Consider the following 13335-nt stretch of genomic DNA (forward strand, 5'->3'; position numbering starts at 1 on the left):
TCAGTCAGACGTGACTGCCATCACAAGACCGAGGAACAAACCAAACATTCACATCTTGTCAGATTAGGATCTGTGTGACGTCACACAAAGCGAGTGTCTGGAGTACACAATAACACGAGTACACATTATTAAAATACTACTTCTTCTTCAAACGCTGAGTGAGTGGTCTTTGAGTACTGGTCATTTGTTGACCATTGGCAAACACTCGAAGGAGGAGCATGCTAATGTTTGCCTTCTTGTTGTTGTGCGTGGGAGCGTGTGCACTTTGACCTGTCGGCACGCTGCCCCCTGTGTTTGCACGCCGCCGAAACAACCACACACACTTCTTCATTTGGTGTTACTCCCTGATGATTAGGCATGATGGCGTACTGTATTGCCTCAAAGCAGAGGTGTCCAGGGAAGGCCACATCGTGAAAAATATTTATTTCAACCACCACATAAGTTCTTTGGATGTTGCTGTGAGATCTTTTGTGACCTTGGATGAGTTGTGGCTGCGCTCTTGGGGTCATTTTGGTTGGCCGGCCACTCCTGGGAAGGTTCACCTCTGTTCCATGTTTTCACCATTTGTGGATAATGGCTCTCACTGTGGTTTGCTGGAGTCCCACAGCTCTAGAAATTTTTTTATAATCTTTATAACACTGATAGAGCTCAATTTCTGTAGATAGCATGATGTTTAACTTTTGGTGTACTTCACTTTGTCAGGCAGGTCCTATTTGAGTGATTTCTTGATTGAGAACAGGTGTGTCAGTAATCAGGGCTGGGTGTGGCTACAGAAATTGAACTCTGGTGTGACAAACCACAGTTATGTATGTTTTAAAGGGGGCTTTTTCACCTTTTGACAAAGGGCCATGAATCTCTATCAATAATAAAACGTTTAAGTGCATGCGTTGAACTGCATTTTGTGTTCAGTTGTGTCGCCATTGATCAATATTTCAATTTGATTGGTGATCTGAAACGTTTAAGTGTGACAAAACATTTTTTCTTTAATATTTCAACTCTTTGCTACTAAAACAACATTATTTTTTCCTCTAATAATATTAACATATTAAGTTTATTCTTATGACTTCTTTTCTCGTTGGCTATTAAGATCTTTTCTTGTTTCATGACGTTCATTTGGTAATATTTATGACTTTTTTTCCCCAACCAAATTTTCCAGAAGTTTATTTTGTGTGATTCTCTTAATATGATGCCGTTTTTTAAAATGTTTTTTCATATATTTTATCTCCATGCTGTTAAAGTGCCATTATTTTTCCTCAAAATATTTATTTATTATTTATTTAAACTATATACTTCTTTACTTTTGTAAATTGCAACTTTTTTCACTGGAATGCACACTTTTCGTGTAATATTTTGACATTTTTATGAATAATACAGCTGTTTTTTTGTTTGTGCTTTTAAAATTTTACTAGTTAAACTTTTTTATCTTGTAAATTTTCCTCTCATAATTACGGCTTTGTGTTTATTTTTTATTTTTTTGTACGCCTACAAAGGACTCAATGCTACTAAATTGACAATTGGTTTCAAAATATTTATAATTTTTAATATTAATATTTCAACTGTATCAGTTTATTCTTGTAAAATTGTAGCCTTTTCCTCTGCCTGATTTTACAAAAATGACAATTTACTTATACTTATAATATTCCTTTTATTTTTTTGTTTTTTTATACTTCAACTCAATGCTACTGACACAACATTATTGTGCCTCATTCTTGTAAAATTGTGACTTTTTGGGGGGTGGGTTAAAGTATGACTTTATTCTGTCATGACTTGGCTCTTAGGCAGCGACACCAACAAAGGCGGAGGGAGACAGGACCTGGCCAAACAATGCGAACATTTTTTTAACAACAAAGAGTGCAAAGTAGGCTTCATCTCAAGACAAAGCTTTGTCCGGTTCTCCCCCCCTCCCTGCGTGTGGTCAGGATGAGGCTTCTAAGCTCCCAAGGTTGCCCCCGTGCCCAGGTGTAAGGGGTTCAGGGTCTGTATTCACAATGCACCCTAAGACTAAAAATAGTTCATAGTGATGTCACTCATAGTTAAATTCCTAGTAACGCTATCACACCTAGAGATGAAAGTCACCACAACATTGCGCTACCTTCCCACAGGTAAAATGCAGCAGTAGCCATGTTTACATGAGGAGTTATTCTCTTTCTGAATGGAGTCTTTCTGAATGACTTTTCGGAAACCAATGGTATCCATGGAAAGGAATATTCCAATCTCTTGTCTACATGCGGCGATATAATCAAACAGAAAAGTCAATGGGGCATGTGCAGGAAAACGTAAACATCAACATCACGTGATACCAACTTCCCTGAGTTTTTCTTTCACTTGTTGAAATAACTCAGTATTACGAGTTTTTTGTTCGTCCGGTCTTGAAATTTAGTTTGGATCAAAAATAAACTTTCCGCAGCAGTCCAGTGCCGATTGCTCACCTCCATTTTTAAAACCGAAGAACGTCTGGATCTGCGTGTTACGTCATATCTGAACCTGCGCTGAAAGAACGCACCCGGGATAAATTTACACAGGAAAAGATCAAATCTTGCAAATATTTTATAATTAAACTTGGGACATGTTTTATATAGATATATATTTTGTTTTTTCATAAAACTGGACTTGTAAATAAAGTATAGAAGGGTTTAGATTCTGTTCCACAGATGGCGGTAATGCACACTGAAAGCTGCTTGCCAACCGCCAATAAACAACAGAAGAAGAAAAATACCAAGAAGAAGAACACACCCAAGTTTCTGTTTAAACGGGTACTTCTGTGTCTACATATCAAATACATACTGTAGTAAAAGTAGCAACATGGACAGTGAACATAACAATAATCATATCAATATGTGAATGAGGTACGTTCAAACAATTTGAAGCTCAGCAGCCCTTTTCTCTTTTAGGATCACCAAGCCGCTGACCTTTGCGGACTGTGTTGGAGATGAGCTTCCTCTCGGTTGGGAGGAGGTGTACGACCAGCAAATAGGAGTTTACTACATTGACCACATCAACAGTGAGTACTCGCCAGCTCAGCATGCTTCACGCTTCCTGTCAGGTGGGAACTGCCCCCATTTGGTGAAAAGGTGCCTCAGTGATGCGTCTACTCCCCTGCACCGTCCTCAGAAACCACCCAAATTGAGAACCCGCGCACCCAATGGCGGCAGGAGCAGGAGCGCATGCTGAAGGAGTACCTGGTGGTGGCCCAGGAGGCCCTCCGAGCCAAGAAGGAGATGTACCTGGTCAAGCAGCAGCGCCTGGAGCTGGCCCAGCAGGAGATGCTGCTCTTTCATGAGCTCTCGGAGGACAGCCGCTCCATCGCTAGTGGTAAGACATGGCATCACATACAACAATGGAAGTGCCCTCACATTTCAGCAAGCACTTGATTCTGTCTGGCCAGGGGACAACAGTACAGAAAGCCACCTTTAGAGTGGTCAGTGTACAGCTTTACTATACGTTCACAACAATATGAATCACAACAGAATGGTTGCCTCATTGAACCACAGCTCAGTGGCAGCACTTATGCTCCCAATCCACACACGGGGAGAACATGCAAACTCCACACAGAGATGGCCAAGGGTGGAATTGAACTCGGGTCTTCCAGCTGTGAAGCTTGTGTGCAAACCACTCACCGGCCGTGGAACCTATTAGACCTTTTTGCCCAACCTAATTGTTCCAAAATTACAACTTTAATATTGTTTTTTTTCCCTCAGAATATTATGACTTTTAAAAACATTTCTTTTTCATTTGAATAGTTCAACTCTATACTACTTAAATTACATCATTTTTTCTCATAATATTAAATATAGTTAATTGCAACATTTTTCTCATTAGAATAACTGTTATTATTTCAGTTATTTCAATTTCAATTATGACTTTATTTCCGTAATATTTACATTGCTTTGTTTGTTTTTTATTTAATTTAAAAAAATTAAGTAATTAAAAAAATATTTTAATAATATTACAGTGTTAATCTTGTAAACATGACAACTTTTTCTTGTTGGATTACAGCAATACTTTTAATACTTTATTCTTGTAAACTTGCTGTGGATTTTTTTCCTCTTGATTTGTTTGTTTGGCTGCACGGCCGCCGAGTGGTTAGCACGCAGGCCTCTCTGTGCGGAGCTTGCATGTTCTCCCTGTGTATGCGTGGGTTTTCTCCGGGTACTCCGGTTTCCTCCCACATTCCAAAAACATGCTAGGTTAATTGGCCACTCCAAATTGTCCATAGGTATGAATGTGAGTGTGAATGGTTGTTTGTCTATATGTGCCCTGTGATTGGCTAGCCACCAGTCCAGGGTGTACCCCCGCCTCTCGCCCGAAGACAGCTGGGATAGGCTCCAGCACTCCCATCACCCTTGTGAGGATAAGTGGTTGAAAATGAATGAATGTTTTTATTAGCGTCATTATTCTGTGCACTGTTTTTACTTTTACTTTTAGCTGTACGACTTATTATTATTATGCATGTGTGTTTGACTGGCTGCTGTACAGCACTTTGGGCAGTTAACTGTTGGAAATGTGCTGTATAAATAAATTTGACCAAACCTTGAACTCCATTTGACCAGAAATTACTTGTTTTGTTTCTCAAAATACTGACTAAAAAATGAATTTTCTTTACATCAACTCTACTGTGCCGCTAAAATGGCGTTAGTTTTTTCTCATATTACATGTTTATTGTCATAAAATTGCAGCAGTTATTTCCATTTCTGATGTTGTTTTCCTTTTTTTATTGTTTTTGTTTCAGTTTTCTGTTCTTCTAATATTATTACTTTATTTGCATCATATTTTTGCCTTATTGCCATAATATTCCCCTAACTTTTTCCCCACCTTAACTTTCCCAAACACAGCAGATTTATTTTATTTGGTTTGTCATAATATTGGACTTCACAAAACCATATTGTTTTTAATATTTAACTTTATCCTGCTAAAATGTTGAGTCTTTATTCTTCTAAATTGATGACCTTTTATTGTTTGCTGTGGGGCAATACAAAAATGGCCGCACTGGGACGCCCCTTTTGTGGATTCCTGTGAAAGCTTGCTGAAATCTGAGGGCAGCGGACACACGAGATCCCACACCCCACCTTTGTGGTGTATCTCTGTTACCTCTGTCACTTCACATCACTTCAAATTTCACCTGTAACACACCCCTTCCCAAATCTCATTGTGTGTCCACAGCAATCTCCGGCTCGTCCTCCAACGCGAAATACGACCCTGACCAAATCAAAGTGGAAGTGGCTTGTCGGCGAGAGCGGGTGAGTCATTATGAGTGGAGAACAATGTGGGGGGGCTGTGTTGGGTTGGGGTGTGCCCCACGACAGGATACCGTGGCTCGGGGCCGGCCTGGGGGCCCTCTGGAGGATGAGGATGAGCTCACTATCAAAGGGTCAGAGAGAGGCGAGCAGCGACGTGGCTGTGCAAGGAGTCACCAGACCTTGCTGGTCCTTGTCTCCTTCAGAATAAAAGTACCGGATAGAGTCTGAAATGTTAGGAGCCACCTCAGGCACGTGCAGCGATGTGATAGAAAATCTTATCAGCAGCCCGGAATCTGGTCTAACTGCAAAAACAACACATTTTCCTCACTTTCACTTCCAGTAGGTGTCCCAATACTTTACCAATACCAATACTACCATTTTGTATTTTCTTCTGCTATGTCCCCGTCCAGCGTCCTCGTGTCCCATGCAATCAGTGACACCTTAACTCACTAGATTTATTTACAAAGCAGGAGTGTCTCCGGTCACCACCTTTCCTGTTTACGTACGCACTCCCAGAAAGAAGTTACGTATGGCCGAAGCGTACGTAGTGTCGTCACGCGTCACTACCCTAAAATGGTGATACTAATAACTTTTCTTGCAATATATCTATAAGGTTTTTTTATGACAAATAGTTTTTTCAACTCCAAGCTGGAACTATTAATGCCAACACCGCTTTTGCAGAAATGCTGCCAATGCTTAATAGACAGTACCAATTGCCTGAGAGAAAATAACATGCCAGTTCCTCAACCTCACAGAGTGAAAGATGGCCTATGTTTTTTCAACTACAAGCTGGAACTCTTAATGCTGACACAGCTTTTGAAGAAATGCTGCCAATGTTTAACAGACAGTACCAATTGCCTGAGAGAAAATAACATGCCAGTTCCTCAACCTCACAGAGTGAAAGATGGCCTATGTTTTTTCAACTACAAGCTGGAATTATTAATGCTGACACCACTTTTGAAGAAATGCTGCCAATGTTTAACAGACAGTACCAATTTCCTGACAGAAAATAGCATGCCAGTTCCTCAACCTCACAGAGTGAAAGATGGCCTATGTTTTTTCAACTACAAGCTGGAACTATTAATGCTGACACCACTTTTGCAGAAATGCTGCCAATGTTTAACAGACAGTACCAATTGCCTGACAGAAAATAGCATGCCAGTTCCTCAACCTCACAAAGTGAAAGATGGCCTATGTTTTTTCAACTACAAGCTGGAACTATTAATGCCGACACCGCTTTTGAAGAAATGCTGCCAATGTTTAACAGACAGTACCAATTGCCTGAAAGAAAATAACATGCCACTTCCTCAACTTCACAGAGTGAAAGATGGCGTACTTAAGGAAATGTTGTATTATTATTATGATATATTACCATAACTGAGGTCTCAAAATATGTAGATAGTAACATTGTTTATCGTCAATTTGGGGCACACTAAACATTTCAAAATGCACCTGCATTATTTTAAATAAAAAGGTTTCTTTGTCCAGACATATTTTGTCATTGTACTTTTCTTAAAATTAATGTTCAAATCTTTTCTCCTCTCGTTATCGCAGACCCGTGCTTATCAAGGACCCGTGTATCTCGTGTATCCTCTCGTCTAGTCTAGCCTTTGTGTCTCATGAAGCCCCCAATTACTTTAAATTCAATATTATTTACAAAATTCCTCAGCAAACCCCCCTAAAGGAAAGTTAAACAAACCTAAAAAAATACATTAAAAAAACAAGAAATAATAATACAAATAAATAATTAAACAAATCCAAAATAAAGTATAACATATACTGTAAAATACAATAAAATAATCCAATCCAACCCAAAATAAAATTAAATCACAATCCAAAATGTAATAAAATAAAAACCAATTGGCTTTGTGTTAGAGTTTGGTTCTCCAATATGCCTCGAGTTTTAGACATACAGTACGTCTACGTTTTTTTTTTTTTTTAATTTGTCATCCTGGACTTCGCCACTTGCTCCAGCTTGTGCCTATTAGTCATTTATTAGATTTTTTTTTTTCAACAAAGACAAACTGATGTCAGCCTGTCTGCGCATCATCCCCAGCGTAAACACAGCATTCCTGTGTGCACATGGTCCTGACTCAGCAGTTTTAGGTGAGAGCAGGCCATTGTGTGGCACACACGTGTCCTTGTTTTCTCTTGCAGCTCTCCAGACTGAAGCATGAACTGGCCCAGGTGAGGCAGGAGCTGCAGTTCAAGGAAATGGGCGTGGAGACCCTACAGGAGTGAGTGTGACCACCCTTCCTCACCCCTCCTATTTCCCTGCTCAAACACCCGCTCCCACCCTGTCTCTTGGCACAGGTTGCATTTTGAACATGCTGAACAAAGTTACCTTCAATATAACATGTACGAAAAGGAAGCCGATTTCCTCATTTCGAAACATTTGAAAGCAATGGAGAAGAAATAAAATAAATCAAGCAGAGAAAGACCAATGAATGTATGAGTACAAATTAGTCAAAATATGACAGATAAATTAATTTAAAAAAATACAATTTTTTAAAATTAATTAAAAAAATACAAATAAATAAATAAATACAGATATCAAAGATAAATGAATAAGTAAAGGAAACAAGAATCAGTACGATCATTAAAGATAAAGAATCATGTACTGTAGAGCATACTATATAATTTCAAAACTAAATAAGTGCACCATTTAAAGTTGAATCTATCACTAATAGATTATTAAAAATAAATAATTGGTTGAATAAGTAAAGCGATAAATGAATGAGTAAGTAAATATATAATGAATATATTTGAAATAATGAAATCAATAAAGATGAATGACAAACACGAAATGGATAAATAAAATAATTTAAAATAAATGAATCTGATAAAAATAAATTGAGCGATAAAAAAAAAGAGAACTATGAAAAAACTCACCATGGGCTAGTCAATCCATTTGGAATCACAGGAGGTTATTATTCAATATAACAGTCTGACTCATGGTGAATTCCAAAGTCATCACACAGCAACTTAACACCCAAAAGGCAGCTAAGAAATGTACAAGGTATGTACCAATACAAGTTTAAACAACAGCGCCAAAGTCCCAGCAAAGCATTTCATTGGTTATTAGTGCTTCCCTCGTGTCTCTCGGCTCGTTTGGCTCCCTCTGGTGGACAGAGGCAGCATATGGTGCCCCAGAAGCATTAACCAATGAAGTGATTTGCTGGGATGAAGTTAATTTTTTTTAAATTTTAAACTCCTATTGCCTTGTATTGTATTTCTCAGCTACCTGTTGAGTGTTAAGTTGCTGTGTGATGATTTTAGTGTTCTTTGTAAGATGACGCTGTGATTTCAAAGTTTAAGAAATAAGTAGCCGCTTGCACACTGGGAATTACGGTATGTAAAAAATCAATTAAATACATACATTAAAGATGAGCAAACACTATATAATATGTACATAGCAAGATGAATGAAAAAATAAACACATATAATAGATGAATAGATACATTTAAGAATAGAAAATAAACAAGGTTAAAGATAAATCATTAGAAATAAATGTATAGAAATAAATGCAAGTAAAGAGCTGAAAGTAAATGAACACAGAGAGATTAAAAAACAGAAAATACATTATATTGTACATTATACAAAATTGTGTAATGTACAAATAAATGCACATAGTGAAATGTTTATTTTTTGTTTTTCTTCTTAATTTTATGAGAAATTGTCGCTAGAAGAATTTTTCCAAGTAGCAAAAAGAGGGAGTTGGCCCACAGAAAGCAGAGGGGCGTTGTGGGTGGGGGGCTGCATCAGGAAGAGGATACACCAGCAGAGAACAGGCAGCCAAGGCTCAGCTCGGAGAGGAAGTCTCTCCGGGAAGGGGGCTGGAGGGGAGGGTGGGAGCCAGGCCAGTTTGAAAAACATGGGCCGAGATATCTGGCAGCACATTCCTCAGCACTTCCTGAGTCGCTGGCAGAGTGGCTTATCTGCTACATATACACAACGCCGCTCATTCCCAGAATAACCTGCAAGATTAGACAGCCTGCAGAAAGCACCGAGACCCCCCTTAGACCCACCCTTCATCCTCCTCACGCACTGACAGTGTTGTGTTTTGTGTACGTGTGGACACGCTATCGTTTGGAAGCCACCAAGTAGCGAGATCCTGTCCACACCAGGTCTCACATCTGAGAAAAAACACTTTTCACTCACGAGCACTCACTGGCTTTGTTCCCGTAATGTAATGTAATATAATAGTGTATTAGCTGTCAAAGTTAGCGCATCAATAATGTGATAAGATTTTTTATTTTTTACGTCCTGTTTGACCCTCGGTCCACACCGTAGTTTGAGAAAATGCGGCAGTGGCTGTACAGCCACAGGCGGGAACAGATAAAGAGCAGAAATGGCCCAAGAGAGGGTATTTTTTTGTTGTCATTTTAGCTACAAATAGCTTTACATCCATCCTTTTACTACTTTTCATTTTCAATTTTCTAACACATGCTGGAGCCTATCCCAGCCGTCTTCAGCCAAGAGGTGGGGTACACCCTGGACTGGTGGCCAGCCAATCACAGGGCACATATAGACAAACAACCATTCACACTCACATTCATACCTATGGACAATTTGGCGTCGCAATTAACCTAGCATGTTTTTGGAATGTGGGAGGAAACCGGAGTACCCGGAGAAAACGGGGAGAACATGCAAACTCCACACAGAGATGCCCAAAGGTGGAATTGAACTCGAGTCTCCTAGTTGTGAGGCCTGTGCGGTAACCACTATGCTAACATTAGCGATGCAAGTATGCAGTAGATAAAATAAATGTAGGACTAATATTCATGGTGTAAATCCCAACATGGTATGGTAATATTTTTGGAATGTGGGAGGAAACCGGAGTCCCCGGAGAAAACCCACGCATGCACGGGGGGGAACATGCAAACTCCACACAGAGATGGCTGAGGGTGGAATTGAACTTTGGTCTTCTAGCTGTGAGGCCTGCGCGCTAACCACTCGTTAGTGCAGCCCTCCATATTTATTATAAAGGCTTATTTCTATGTGCGACTTATTGCAATTCATGGCCAAAATGCTATTAATCGCGATTAAGTATTTTAATCGATTGACAGCTCTAATAAATGATACTATTTGGCTAACAAATTTTCCAAAAATTGCATTATTTTTTATGTAATTTATTTATATATTTTTTATTTTAATTACATGTTTTTTCTAAATATTTTAACTAATATTGTAGGTCATCTTCTCATACTAATACTCATACTAACAGACGGCTTCATTGTTATATTCTGTTTGTTCTCATAAAACAAATGTTTGAGCTTCATTTTGTAATTCTTAAACGAGTTACCTCCCCCCGCCCTTTCAGTTTTGTTTTTTCTTCAGTGTGACCCAAATATAGTTCTTCATACTATACCCAGTGTTTGTGTTGGGGTGTGGCACTGACCCCCCTTTTTTAAGCATCTTAAACTCCAAGGCCTGGCTCATGGAGTGGGGGTGGAGACTGGACAAAGCAGTTCTTGTTGCCTGATGGCTGCTGGAACACTACCTGCTTTTGAAGGTCCCTTGGAGGAAGCAGGCTGCGGTGGCTACGTGCTAAGGCCGATGACAGAAGTGGAGGAGGAGTTGGGGGGGTGGAGGGAGCACCGTGATCCTGAGCCAGCCTCTTTGTTGACTCCATGAGGCAAACTGGGTGGGGGTGATCCCTGTGTGATGAAGGATTGCTTGTCTTGACCTTCCGTCGGGCCTTCCGCATTTTGGGATCCCACTTCTTACACCAATTTGGTGATCTCGAATCGCCCAGGAAGGGCTCAAACACTTTAGATCGCTCATGGAAGCCCGTGAAAACTCACCCACAGCCGCTCCTGTCATCTGCTTTGTCTTGTGTATGTGTGTGTGTGTGTGTGTGTGATTAATGCAAACGTCTCGTCTCTTCAGGATCGACAGGAAGATGTCGTGCAGCCAGACCAACTACAAGCTGGACGAGGCTCAGGCCATCTTCAGCGAGCTGCGCAGCATCAAGAAGGCCATCAGCACAGGCGAGAAGGAGAGGCAGGACCTCATCCAGGTGCCCACGTTCTCACCAATCCTTGCTCAGTGCTGTCCTCTAGTGTCCCTTGTCGTCTTTAAGTGCATTCCCAGACATGTGAGTCAGGGAGCATGTCTGATTCTGCTAGCTGAGCAAAAAACCCCAACAACAAAAAAAACCCCACAAATGACGAGTCAGCATAACAAAGACGGTGATTCATGGAGATATTCAAGCTACACACTGAAGGCGCATGATGCTTGGAATGAAATGAGCTGGCCAATCAGATGTCACACTGAGGTCATGATGTTCATGTTCATGTTCCACACCTTCACTATTCAGGGGTGTCCAAACCTTTTCCAGCGAGGGCTAGCTACTGAAAAATTGAAAGATGCAGGCGCCTCTTTGATATTTTGTAAAACAACTCATATACTGCTAGCTACAAGCTAACAAGACGTGCTAACAACTCCATGTACTGTATCTTATTCTCCTAAAATTTAGACTTTTTTTTTAAATTTCATTATGCCTCATTTATCGCCATATTTTAACTTTATTCTTTTTTTCCATCTCTTTTCTTCTTGTAATTAGGACTTTATTCTTAGAATATTTTGATTGTATTCTGGTAATAAAATTCAGTCCATATTCATGTTCATATACTTTCCCCTAAACTCATTTTCCCAACTTTATTTCATGGTTTGTTTTTCATAATATTACATCTTCAATAATGTTTATTTTCTTTAATATTTCAACTCTATGCTACTAAAATGACAAAAAAATAATACTTTTTGTAAAATTTAGACTTTTTTGCCATTAGACTGACATGACTTTTTGTCTTTATTCCTCTTCTAAATGTTCTGCTTTTTACATAATGATATTATTTCCATAATATTGACATTTTATTCCCCACAGTATTACAAATAAAAAAACTGAATTTTTCAAAAATTACTTTCTCATAATACTACAACTTTTGAAAAGTATTTTTTTCAACTTGATGGTACTAAAATGTCATTATTTCACTCATATTAAAAGGTCGTATAAAATATCTATTATTTCCATAATTCAGGTTTATTTTTTTTCGAAATTCCAAAATCTTTTTTTTATTTTTATTTTTCCAGTTTTTACTTTTTTGGCTCTTTTTTTCCAACTACTTTCTTAATGTAAATATTTTTGTTGTGATTAGGACTTTATTATCATAATATTTAGACTATTCTGGTAAGATAATACATATTACTTCAAATATACTTTTTCCCCAGCCTAATTGGTCAAAAGTTACAACTTCATTTTTTGTTTTGTTTGTTTCTCGTAATATTGCATATTTGTGCATTTTTTATTTGATACTTCAAATCTATGCTAGTAAAAATATTATTATTATTGAAAGAATAGTTACACAATTTTTTCCTCATCATATTAGGGAGTTTATTTTTGTAAAATTGCGACTTTTTTCTTGAAAAATGACTTCATATTTTGACTTTTCTGCCTTTTTTTTTTTACATTTTTGCTGTAGTTTAAAAAAAAATGTTCCAAATGTTCTTTCTGTAGCATAATGACTTTATTCCCCTTATATGTTGACTTGTTCCTCAGAATATTTTTGCCAACCAAAATTAAAAAATTAAAAATTCTATATCACAATTTTAAAAAGAGTACTATTATAGGTTAATCCAGTGTATTTATTTCCACAAATTACAAAATCCTTTTTTGTTGGGTTTTGTTTAGTTTTTTTTGCTTAATTGTAATTGTAGAACTGCAAGAAGTCAATAAAAGCAGTGCATTCTTCCCGAAGGAGTCACAGCGCCACCCAATGGCAACATGAAATTACTATAGGGTCAGTCAAAATGATCTGACACATTTGTAGGTTAAATAAAAGGCAAATAAAGTAAAGAAACAAAAAAAGTGTAACATATAATGCCAGTCTGTTTCATTATGTTTTAAAAATTAAATCAGTTCTGGCTGTGCGAGGTCGGCCGGTTGATTTTGGTTTCAATGCAGATCCAGTAGCTCTGAAGTTGGTAACCCATAACAAGATGGTGTTTCCAGCTGGTACGGGATCATGTCTACCAAGTGCAAACACAGGCTTTATTTTCTGATGTGTAGTGAAGCCTTCATGATAAAGACTTAACG

At 38.4% G+C, this 13335-nt stretch overlaps 1 protein-coding gene across 1 annotated transcript in view; it reads left to right on the forward strand.

Moving 5' to 3' along the window:
* wwc3 (WWC family member 3) overlaps window positions 1-13335 on the forward strand; it is a 37396-nt gene that overhangs the window by 13761 nt on the left and 10300 nt on the right. Inside the window, exons 2-6 of the mRNA XM_058073478.2 lie at window positions 2892-3001; window positions 3112-3312; window positions 5161-5237; window positions 7395-7474; window positions 11130-11259. Of these exons, the coding sequence (XP_057929461.2) occupies window positions 2892-3001; window positions 3112-3312; window positions 5161-5237; window positions 7395-7474; window positions 11130-11259 (598 nt within the window). The remainder of the gene's footprint in view (window positions 1-2891; window positions 3002-3111; window positions 3313-5160; window positions 5238-7394; window positions 7475-11129; window positions 11260-13335) is intronic.

This window comes from Doryrhamphus excisus, linkage group LG4 (genome assembly GCF_037039965.1).
Source record: "Doryrhamphus excisus strain RoL-2023G ecotype Guam linkage group LG4, RoL_Dexc_Guam_v1.1, whole genome shotgun sequence".
Taxonomy (NCBI): Eukaryota; Metazoa; Chordata; class Actinopteri; order Syngnathiformes; family Syngnathidae; genus Doryrhamphus; species Doryrhamphus excisus.